Consider the following 12,131-nt stretch of genomic DNA (forward strand, 5'->3'; position numbering starts at 1 on the left):
CGACTCGGCCACGGAAATCTGTGCGCCCTTCTTAATTGCATCATATGTAAAAGTACATTTTGTTTTTCATCAAATAATTAACAACTTTGAAGGATGCCTCCGTAAGCATTTTTATTGCAGCATTTATTTTACCTACCTTCTAGGATCGCTAACCGCTTCCTTTGGGAAAATATATTTCCTTATTTATGTGTATTATTGTAAAATGTCTGTCAACGTTACTCTTTTTTTTTTTCCTCTCTGTAACTTGGGCATCATAGATTTAAAGATGTACCTTTTTCTATTTACGCTGGACGAAAAAAATCAGTTTCCCGCTCTGGATGGAAAAGGTACATCTTTTGTCTTTTGTTGGATGGTGCATCTGCATCCAGGATTTCAACAAAGGGTATTTATTTTATTTTTTGAGGCTGCATGTGCAAAGACATTCTGGGGAGTATTTCAATTAATGTGTTATGCGGTTTTAAAAACATTCAGCATATAACACGTTCTGCGTTGTCAAAAAATAAACCGCGCTGCCAGTTTAGCATATCCTCAATTTATGAAAATTTCTCCTATGCCAGGTCACAGATTTCAGCCAAGGAGAAGTAAACAAAAGTCTACTTTGTTGACTTCCCTTACAAGTTGTTCTGTTAAAATAATTGGCAAGATTAAAAACCATGAGCATGTAAAAAAAAAATGCAATGAAGTTATATGCAAAAAAGAGGTAAATCGCACGTCTAATAACTTTAGCCATTACTTGAAATGGGCATGAATCATATAACCGCACAACATAAACATCGTTATATTACATTTTTGAGCAAAGAGTATGGTTGTAGCGAGGGATGACGCGTTCATTATGGGTGGCGACCTACCATCCTTCTCCCCTTTTATGAATGAGTCAGTATCAAAGAGAGCAGCTCAAAATCGATGCCTCTCCCCGCAGGAATCGCGCATGTCATTCCGGTGCATGACTAATGGGGCATGCTTGGTCTGCACGTACAGCTCAGACATATTGAGGGCTCCAACATCACTAAAATGGTTTAAAATGACAATTGGGACATGTTTGCAATGGCATGAACATGTGTTTTACAGTGGCAGTACCGGTAGATTGCCAGCATATTCTGCGTATTGTTGATGACAAGGCATCTATTGGAATTTTCCATGTTTTAAAGAATTGCATGTAAGGTGTATGGTGTTTTTCCCAATTTTTCGTAAAAGTAGTGCTCATAAATTGCACCATTTCAACCCAGTATTGAAATACTGAAAATCCCCTGCCAGAATTTGAACATATGCAGACTGGTTCCCCACAGATCTCTGTAGCTCTCCCAGTCGGCGTACGTAGCAAAGGGGATCAACTCTATTTGTTCTCCCATCACATCTCTCTCCTCAGTGTTTTCTCTCTGCATTTACCATCCTGTTTTGTACATGCTCGTTTACTTTGTAACTAGGTTCAGGCTATATTAATCCTATACATGTCAAAATATATACATACAAACTACTGCTCACATTTCTCACCTACTCACTTCATTTGTACTGTTTCGTAAATCATAGGCTGAAACATAACTCTCAAAGGTCTGGCATAATAGCACCTGTAATTTTACATTCCTGTTCAGTTGTAGAACTTTAAGTGGACAAGCACCAGAATGCAGCGAGGCTAGTAGTTTTTCACATTTACTTAAATGTTAAATTGCTGTTGGCACTTGAATTCCTGTATTGGGACCCATAAAGCGGTGGCCTCCTCCATATCACAGCAAATTCAACCTTTAACTTTAATACAGTTGGGGTACTGCTGCCTTAAAACGGTGAACTCCGTATTTCCAAATTAAAAAAATGACTTTACATAGGAAAACAATTCAGTTTGACCATAAACAGCAACACTTACTGTTGTACGTTTATTTTTTTTCTTGCAAGCTGGGACTCGCATGGATTGTCCTTTTCCGACCCAAACGCACACACACTGAGCCAACTGCTGTTGCTTTATTGTCCCCATTCTGACTGAAAGCATATAATTAGCAGCTTGCAAAGTAATACTAACCGAATTACGTCTAAAACACAGTAAGACTGAAGCGATCCCAGCCTCGGCTTTGTTTCACAAGTCATGCAGATTTCTTATCCCTTCACTGTCTAATTGGCCATCATTTGCACCTCTTGTTGACAATGGCCACAATACACATTTCCAATTTAACTTTATTGATAGTTAACCCCTCAAGTTAACCCCTTGTTGGAACACTGGCCCGAGCCCTTCAAACCTAGATGCCCTTCAAGTCTCCTTTTACTATGCACGCAACTTTTGGCTATTTCCTTTGTAGGAAGATGAGATGTTTGGGAGGGGCAGGGGAAGAGGCGCAGTGTCTTCAGACTCCAAAATAATTACAGTGCTCATTTTGGTGTCTGGTGCAAAGGGCTACTTGGAAGGATCAGGCGAGCTACCAGTGGCTTGCGACCGACTGGTTGGAGACCCTGGTTCTAAAGCTTTCGGTGTCTCCAAAAGCTTTTTAAGAACACCGCATATAGCATTGCCCACTCTGCCATACTTTCCAGAGTGGCAGTGTACTCTGCAAATCCTGGCATCTGGATACCTAGTGGGAGCACTATATGCAGACGTTTGCACAAGTCTAGCCACTCTGACTACTACAGTGTTTATTTGGTACGGTATAAAAGTTAACTTGTAGAAAACTGAACTTTATGGATTCCGCATCTTTCATTCCAAGTATGTGACAGCCTATGCATTTATTTACATTTTTGCTATAACTTTATTTCTGAGACTTGTGGAATCTGCTTAGACCACATGCTGTGCATAGGCCGTCATCTAGTGGAAGCTGCAGAGTATTACGGTTTGTTTTTCGAAACCCGAAAATGGGCGTCGACACAGGGCGTGCCAGTAATACTATCCCTAGTGTGACGTCCACTGTACCCATGATCCCTCATGCGTGTAGGACCCTCAGATTGTTTTTTTCTGCCATACTGTCGGAAGCATTGTTGCAGAGTTCCCTGGCTTTCTGCCATTTTGGTAAATATCATCTAAATTTCCCCGTTCTTTCACCCCCACGTCGAGATCCCGAAGATCGACGCCGGTCTGAAGAACAAACAACGGAAGGGATCACATCGGACAGATGGGTGCTGTCCACAGTGTCCGCAGGATACTGCATGGAACTGCTGGAGCGCCCCCACAACCACCCTCCAAGACATAAGATACACTCCTCCAGGAAATCGTCAATCTTCTCGCAAAGGACGCGATAGAACTCGTCCCGGGCAACCAGGTAAACAAGGGTATTTATTCAACTTACTTCCTTGTGCCAAACAAAGATTTGACAATGCGTCCAGTATTAGACTTACGCCCTGCAAACAAGTATGTCAAGCCCCAAAAACTTTGCATGACTACTCTCCAAGAGGTAATCCCCCTCCTCAAAAGAGGGGATTACATGGCAACATTGGACATGAAAGATGGCTATTTTCATATTTCCATGTTCCCAGTGCACAGAAGATTCTTCACCAAGGTACTGGCGGTGGCGGCAGCTCACCTACGCAGGCAGGCAATCCCAGTGCACCCTTACCTGAACGACTGGCTCATCACGGGGGGAAACCCCAGTAATTTGCTGACCCAATATCCAAAGAACTATCAACCTCCTCTTTGAATTGGGTTTCTCCATCAACGAGAAAAAATCAAGCCTGGTGCCAAGCACCTCCAAAACAGTTCCTAGGAGCTGTCCTAAACACTCAAGAGGGGTTGGCCTTTCCATCAGAGGAAACAATTTGGAATATACTACTACAAATTCCTCAATATTAGTCCGGTCGTCAGATAAGGGTGCGCAAAGCGATGTGTTTGCTAGGCATGATGGCGTCATGTATTTACCTGGTTCCCCACGCGAGCCTGTGCATGCGACCCATGCAGGAATGCTTGGCGATACAGTGGTCTCAGGTAAGTGGTCAGTGGGACGATCTAGTGGTCGTTTCGCCAACACTTGTACAAAGTCTTCACTGGTGGACGAGAGAGAACCTGTTGAACGGGAAACTCTTTCGATCCGGAGATACAGGCTGTAGTCACTACAGATGCGTCCCTATCGGGTTGGGAAGCACACCTCCTTCACCACACAGCTCAGGGTCTCTGGTCTCACACAGTGGCCAAGAATCACATCAATCTGCTAGAGCTTCTGGCAGTCTTCAGAGCGCTTCGAGCGTTTGAACCCCACCTGTTGAACCTGTCAGTGCAAATCTTAACCGACAGCACAACAGCTATGTTTTACATAAACAAGCAGGGAGGGACTCGTTCGCCAAATCTGTCCAGGCTTGCCCAGAAAATTTGGACATGGGCACTCGGATGGAACATTTACCTGTCATCTCAACATGTTCCAGGGGATCTCAATTCACTAGCAGATGCTTTAAGCAGAGATCCCCTCCCAGAAGCACACGAATGGTGTCTGCACAGAGAAGTCGTACAAGACCTCTTCTCACAGTGGGGTTTCCCCACTATAGACCTATTCGCCACAAGCGAAAATAGATGATGCCTAGGATTCGCATCCAGGTTCCCACAGCCAGACTCCAGGGGGAACGCCCTGTGGATGAACTGGTCAGGGATGTTTGCCTACGCTTTTCCACCAACGCCTCTCATGAGGAAGGTGGTCAACAAGATGCACGGAGAACCGATGACGCTCATCCTAGATGTTCCCATGTGGGCGAGACAACCCTGGTTCCCACACCTGCGCAGACTAGCAGTGTGCGAACGCATCAGACTCCTGTGCTGGCACAGCCTACTATCCCAGCACCAAGGTCAGACAGTGCATCCTCAACCCAGTTCAATGAACTTGGCAGCATGGCTCCTGAAGTCATAGAGTTTGGCCACCTCAATCTACCACAGAGATGTATGGATATCCTAAAAGAATCAAAGAAACCAAACACAAGACACTGTTACTTTGATAAATGGAAGAGATTCGTTATCTGGTGCCAGAATAAACATATCAACCCGGTTGATTGCACTCCTTCCAGTATTGTCACCTACATGCTCCACCTGCTGGACGCATGATAGGTATTTAGTTCACTCAAGGTACACCTGGCGGCGCTGTCAGCCTACACCACCTCCCATAACAAGGTGTCGTGGTGGAAAGTACCAGTGGTTAAAGCATTATGGAAGAGGTAAAGAGACTTCACCTTCCAATTTCGAACCCACCACCAGGATGGGACCTTAATGTGGGGCTTGCTAAGCTCATGGTGCCCCCCTTTGAACCCAAGCATAAAGCCAGTCTCAAACACCTGACCTATAAAACTGCCTTTATAGTAACCATTACATCCATAAGAAGGGTCAGAGAAATTCAGGATCTGTCCGTGCAGGATCCTTTCTTTATCACCTAAGTTCATTTCTAAATTCCACCTTAACCTGTCCATTGAGCTACCGGCCTTCTTCCAAGAACCCAAAGCTCTGCTGAGGTGAAACTACACACTCTAGATGTGCGAAGAGAGGTCCTGTACTATGTAGACAAGACCAGACCGCTAAGAAAAACAGACCAACTGTTCGTCTCCTTAGTTACAGGCAGAGAGGGAGATTGCGTCTCTAAAGGTGCCAACTCGAAATGGATAGTCAAATGTATCCAGCTGTGTTGCTCCCTTTCTGAAAAAACTCTACCTTTTACGCCAAGAGCCCACTCTACAATGGCTTTCATTGCAATTGTTCCCCTTGACGCCAGTTGCAAAGCACTTACACGGAGCTCTATTCACATTTTTCAGCACTACTGCATTGACACTCATTCCAAGACAGATACTCAAGTGGTACAAGCGGTTCTAAGACATCTGTTTGCTCATGACCCTTCTCACATCCCACCTCCTTCTAACACTGCTCGCTAATCTATGCACAGCATGTGATCTAAGCAGATTCCACAAGCCTCAGAAGGGATACATTACTCACCGTAATCGTATTTCTGATGCTTGTATCTGCTTAGATTCACATGCGCCCACCCTTATTCCCCTCTGAGAGAAGGCGCATGGATGCTTGTAGTCTTATCTATCTATCTGCTTGGATAATCTGTACTCACGCTACTCCTCATGCTACCTCATGTCAGAAAAAATACAATCTGAGGGTCCTACATGCGTGAGGGATCATGGGTACAGTTGACATCGCATTAGGGATATTACTGGCACGCCCTGTGTCGACGCCTATTTTCGAGTTTCGAAAAACAAACTGTAATACTCTGCAGCTTCCACTAGATCTCGGCCTATGCACAGCATGTGAATCTAAGCAGATACAAGCATCATAAATATGATTACGGTGAGTAATGTATCCCATATCAGTACAAGTATCGCATTACTTTGCTTTTTGAAGATCAATTCATTGGGGATTCAAACACATTTATTAAAATGTACATCACAAAACAAACCAGGGAAAGGGCTCATTTGACATGCAAATAACGGAGACTGGCCCTTTCTGTCATTTGATGTCCTTTTGATAAAGTGAAATTAAGGGAAATGTTTGTCTGGGTATGGAAACCCAAACAGCTGGATGGACCTGTGAGTTCTCACTCTAAATTCATTGAGTCTATTTTGACATGCTTTTCCTTTTTTGTATATAGAATAGGATGATTCTGTAGTTCGGTAAAAGTTCAAAATGCATTTGTAGATGTTTTATTCCAAAGAAAGAAAAGGCCTATAAAATCAAAGTCAAATGCATTTCGGTCCTAGTAAGCATCTTCCGGGGCAATTTCTAAAAAGGAAAAATATATATAGGAAATACTAATTATTGTGAACAATTTTCAAAATTCTTTGTTGATTTCCAAACGATTGTCAACTCATTGATAGTTACGTTCGCATAATTACCGGGATTGTGTTTCTTTACTTGGACACCATTAGTGCGTTAACATTATTGTTGCATTTTCTGGTCTGGAGCCCTTGTGTGAATCTGCAATACATTCATGTACAACCAAATTTACTATATATTTTTGTATTTCTGGTGAATTATAGTACATGAAATATTTAGTACAAATCCTACCTTCATTTTACTTAATACCCACTTGCACAGTGGAGTTATATCTGGCGACAAGACCAAACAACACTAATAACCAACGTAAAGAAAGCAGTGCCCACTCAACCCCATCTGGAAATCTTTTTATAAGGTGAGCCATTGCTTAGTGCAGCATATGGTTTCTAACACTTCTCCCCATACCACAGGCACCCGAAGGAGAATCGCAGCCAATGACGGAAGTAGATCTCTTCGTCTCCACCCAGAGGATAAAGGTCCTAACAGCCGATAGCCAGGTATGTGCTTTTTCTGATGGATTAAACCACCAGTGATTGCTGCATGACAATAAGGTCCTTTGCGATATCACCTGTAGTGCTCGCCACAGGACTATTGGGCTGCCTGTTTGGTGGTAAAAGTTAGCAGGTGAAAGGGGTGGAGGGGGTTTGTGTTCATGCCCACATGTTTTGTGCTTTTTTTGCAATGTTGTGTTTGGGACACAAATGTGATGTTCATGATTTAATTATGTTTTACTCTTGGTGGGCTTGTCTTGGATGGGAGGTATAGTTGTGTTGGATGCCATATGTATATAGGTATCGTATGATATATTTAATTTTTATCGCGCTCGAACACAAGTGTTTCAGAGCGCGACAAGGCAAGGGAGGGGAACAGGGGAGAACACAACAATCTTACTAGGCCCAGTGACATTCAGAATGCGCAAGTGCATGGGAAAGGGGAAAAGTGCATGGAAGGGGGAGAGTGGAAAGTGCGGAGCAGAGGAGAACAGATAAATAGACAATAGAGGAAATAAACAGTGGTAGTGCAGCCTTCCAGTGGCAAGTGCTGTGTTTAAGGCAGCGGACTGGGTAAGCCTGATAAGTACAGAAAAAAGATGAAAATTGGGGAGTGGGTACAGATACAGTCCCCAGTGCAAGGGGTGGCCAGGAGGCAGTGCAGGAGGGTGGCAGGGTGAGCAGGTACCTGGGCCATGTGCACTGTGCCAAGAGAGCAGATCAACCGGGGAGAGGGGGAGCAAAGGCAGAAGCAAAGAGGAAGGTCTTGAGGTGCTTCCGGATCCGGAGATGGTTCTCCTCAAGTTTTAGAGTGGCAGGTAGGCTGTTCCAGAAGATGGCCCCAGCCGAAGACAGAGATCTACCCCCAAGCTTGTTTCTTTGAAAAACGACTGACCCTGAGGGAGTTAGAGGCAGAGGAGCGAAGAGCTTGAGAGGGGAGGTATTTGCGGAGGGATAGCTGAAGGTATTTTGGACCCAGGCCCCAGAAAGCCTTGTGGACAATGCAAAGGGTTTTGAATTTAATCCTTGCATCCACTGGGAGCCAATGGAGAGATTTCAGAGGTGGAGAGATACGATCCCAGGGCTTGAGGCCAAGGACAAGTCTCGCAGTCCTGTTCTGGACTAGTTGCAGAGGGCGCAGTGTAGAGGTAGGTAGATTTAGAAAGAGGCTGTTACAATAGTCCAACCTTGAGAGAACTAGAGCTTGGGAGACGGTGAGCTTCTGGGGGAAGTAGAGGAAAGGCAGAGTACCTCTGAGGAGGTGCAGTAGGAAGTTTGACTTTAGAGACCTCAGAGATGTGGGCAGAGAAAGAATGTGTGGAGTCAAAGATGACCCTGAGGTTCTTAACCTCGCAGGTGGGGGTAGGAGGAGGGCCAAGGGAGGCCAGCCAGAGAGTGAGGGGAAATGATGGTGAAGGTGTGCCGATGCGGAGGATCTCAGTCTTGCTGGCATTCAGACAAAGATCATTAGCGGCACACCAATCTTGAATGGCAGTAAGGCAATCAGAGATGAGAGAGGAGGTGGCCGTGGGCAGCCTGAAAATGAGTTGAGCGTCGTCAGTGTAGCACTGGAAATTTGAGCAGAAAATGGCAATGCAGTGGGCGAGAGTTGCCAGGTATTGGTTGAAAAGCCAGGGCGAGAGGTTAGACCCCTGGGGAACACCACAGGTAGAGGGGAAGATGGATGATAGGAAGGACCCAAGTTGGACCTGGGAGGGTCGATCAGAGAGGAAAGAGGTCAGCCAGGCCCGAGCCTGATCGGTGATACCCAGGTTATCACGTAGACGGTTGAGCAGGATGGCATGGTTGACCGCGTTGAAGGCAGAAGAGAGATCGAGCAGGATGAGGGGATGTTAGAGTCAAGATTGGAGAGCAGGTCTTCACGGATGTTCAGGAGCACAGTTTCCAAGCGTCTGGTGTGTGTGTGATGTGATGTGATTACCTGTCATGTTTGTTTGCTGTGGGGTTGTGCCTATAATTCTACTGTGTTTTAGATGAGTGGCATTGGACTACTGGTTGTTGTATTGTGCTCATGGGTTGAAGAAGTTGGACTGTTCTAGTCTGTAATTTGGACATAGCCTAGCATGGTTGGGCAGACTTCTCTCAACAGGCTTGCATTGTTGCGTTGCATCGCTTGGTTTGTAGGTACATTATACTGCTGGCTATGATGTTGCATTCACGGCTAACTGCTACATGCTTTCACTGTCTGCTTGTATTCTTTTATAGTATTTATTTTCCCATAGCATATTTTGGTTTGATAAGCACTTTTCGAGGGGATTGGGACCTCCGACGTATTCCATATCTATGACATGTAATCACCACAGCTGTGCTGCTTTGGAAACTTTTTTCGGCGTCTGCATCCTGCGTCAATGACGTCGATGCGCCTTCGTCGAGGACCTCCTCCGACGTCATCCGATGTGATAAGTAGGACGCACGACACCCGTAGCCTCAGTTCCGTTTTTTCCGCGAACGTGTTGCTTCGTGAATCTCGGTTAACGCCTCGACTCTTTGGAGTTCTGTTCTTCTCGGTTCTACGAACCTGTTCGTTTTTGTGAGAAAATCCTTCGTGTGAAGATGTCTTCTACTTCGTCTTCGACCCCGCGTCCGGGCTTCAAGAAGTGCGGGGAGTGTGGGTCCAAGATGTCTGTGACGGACTCGCACAACGCCTCCCTCTGGTGCCTCGGGGAGGCCCACGACACGGATGACTGTATCGACTGCCAGTCGCTCACGTCCAAAGCCTTACATGAACGTAAGAAGAAGTTGTCGGTAGGTCGGGTGTCCAAGCCCCGGAAGTTGAAGTCTGCAGGGCTTTCGACGGATGACTCGAGAGGAGACTCTCTGCGTCATCGTCGGAAGTCTCGTGGGTCTCCTTCCAGGAGTCGATCTTGCCACTCCTCGGCCTCTTCCAGGCATTCTCGGCAGCGCCGACAGCAGTCGTCTTCCAGGTCCTCTTCAGAGGACTCTGCCCGGCACGTCGCTTACCCCACCAGCCGTGCGACGCCGGAGGAATGGGCTTCCTTCGGGAAGAAAATGCTGGCGATTCTCGAGTCGCAGGGTACTAAGCCGTCCGCGCCCCCAAGTGGGGTCGGTCGTGAGAGGTCGAGAGACACCGCTCGCAAGAGTGGTCGTCACGAGTCACGGGAGAGGCCCCTTTCGGACAAGGGGACTCGTTCTCGACGTACCCGTTCCAGGTCCCGGTCCTCGACACGTTCGAGACCGTGTGCACCTGTGATGTCTTCGAGGAAGACATCAACGTCTGAGGCGTCGAGGGCGTCGACAGGCTTTCTCGAGGCTCTGGCTCCGAGGAAGTCGTCGAAGCCGTCGACGCTCAGGTCGTCGAAGGACACGCTCGGAGCTCCGGCTTCGAGGACTGTGTCGACGCCGTCGATGCTGGCGGCGCTGCATCTGACGTCGACTCCGATCCTCTCTGCGCTGATGCCTGTTCTCTCGACGCCGATTCACTCGATGCCGTTCGAGGCCGGGGTGTCAGAGGTACCCCGTGGCACGGGGGAACCCCCTAGGAAGGCTCTGGTTAAGAGCAAGCACTCTCGGGTGCCTTCTTTTCGCCACCTGGAATATATTTCGGAGGTGGATGAGGATTCTGATGGCCTGGTTCCTAGTCAGGTTCCAGATGAAATTGTCTCAGGCCATAGTCAGTTTGACGATTTGAGGCAGTCACTGCATGATGTCAGTGGACTGGACACCTCTCCGGAGGTGGAGTTTTGTAGGCCTGAGCCTGGCTCTCATGCCGATTCCTCGTACCGGCGCCTTATGGCTAGGGTTTCAGAGTTCTTGGGATGGTCTGCTCCCCCAGGGGAGTTTGTGCAGGATGATCTCACGGACATCCTTGATGTTGGTCCCCCAACTGACCCGGTACTGCCGTTCCATATGGCTTTACAGAGAAGGGTGGCGGCGGCTTGGACTGCTCCGGAGAGTCTCCTGGCGGTCGGCAGGTCCTTGTCACGAAAATACCGTCCAGCCAGTAGCGACCCCTGCTACTTGACCAGGCACCCCACTCCGGAGAGTTTGGTGGTGCAGGCGGCCACGGCCCCGGCAAAGCAGGCGTCGTACCCTACCATCCCTCCTGATAGGGACGACAAACGTTTTGATGGCTGGGCGAAGAAAGTGTTTTCTTCTGGTGGTATGGCGCTTCAGGCGGCCAACTCCATTTGTGCCTTGTCTCGTTTCACACACACTCTGTGGAACTGTGTTGCGTTAGCAGCTGAACATATTCCCGAAGGGGACGAACGGGATGGTTTCCTTGCTATGGTCCAGTATGGTAAGGATGCCATGTGTGAGTCCGTTCAGTCGGGTTTGGACATGGCTGAATGCGTCAGCAGGTCCATGGCGGCGAGCACCGTGATACGCAGGTTTGCGTGGTTGCGTAAGTCGGGGTTTGCTCCTGATGTGCAGTCCCGGCTCCTCAACATGCCCTTTGACGGTGAACACCTTTTTGGCAGCAAGGCTGACGAGAGCTTTGAGAGGTTGCAGACCTCAAAAGCTGCAGCGAAGTCGTTGGGCGCTGCAGTTCGCCAACCTCCGCCTTTTCGTCCTAGGGGACAGCTATGGAGGGGTGGTTCCTTTCTCTATTACACGTCCTTCAGTAAAGCGAGAGGAGCTGGCAGTCAAAGAGGCCAACGCAGGGGTACCAGAGGTGGACGACAGGGTACCCGTGGTGCCAAGGCCGCTCGGGCAGTTGCCTCTTTGCCCTCAGGTAACGTCGCAGCCGCTACCACTCAGTCATGAGGCCATGTCCCATGGTTCGCCGGTTGGGGGAATGCTGGCGCAGCATCTTGTAGAGTGGCGTGTCATTACTTCAGATGTGTGGGTTCTGGAGATCATAACCCACGGCTACTGTCTTCCCTTTCGGCACAGGCCTCGCGACAATCAACGTCGGAACCTCTCTTTGCAGAGTCGGGATC

General features: G+C 47.6%; 1 protein-coding gene across 1 annotated transcript in view; it reads left to right on the forward strand.

The window, feature by feature from the left end:
* The window catches only part of APBA3 (amyloid beta precursor protein binding family A member 3), a 369,129-nt gene that overhangs the window by 254,429 nt on the left and 102,569 nt on the right, over positions 1-12,131 (forward strand). The window contains exon 5 of the mRNA XM_069649423.1: positions 7,129-7,215. Coding sequence (XP_069505524.1) covers positions 7,129-7,215 — 87 coding nt within the window. The remainder of the gene's footprint in view (positions 1-7,128; positions 7,216-12,131) is intronic.

Source organism: Ambystoma mexicanum, chromosome 1p, assembly GCF_040938575.1.
Source record: "Ambystoma mexicanum isolate Mex_15411 chromosome 1p, UKY_AmexF1_1, whole genome shotgun sequence".
In the NCBI taxonomy this organism is placed as follows: domain Eukaryota; kingdom Metazoa; phylum Chordata; class Amphibia; order Caudata; family Ambystomatidae; genus Ambystoma; species Ambystoma mexicanum.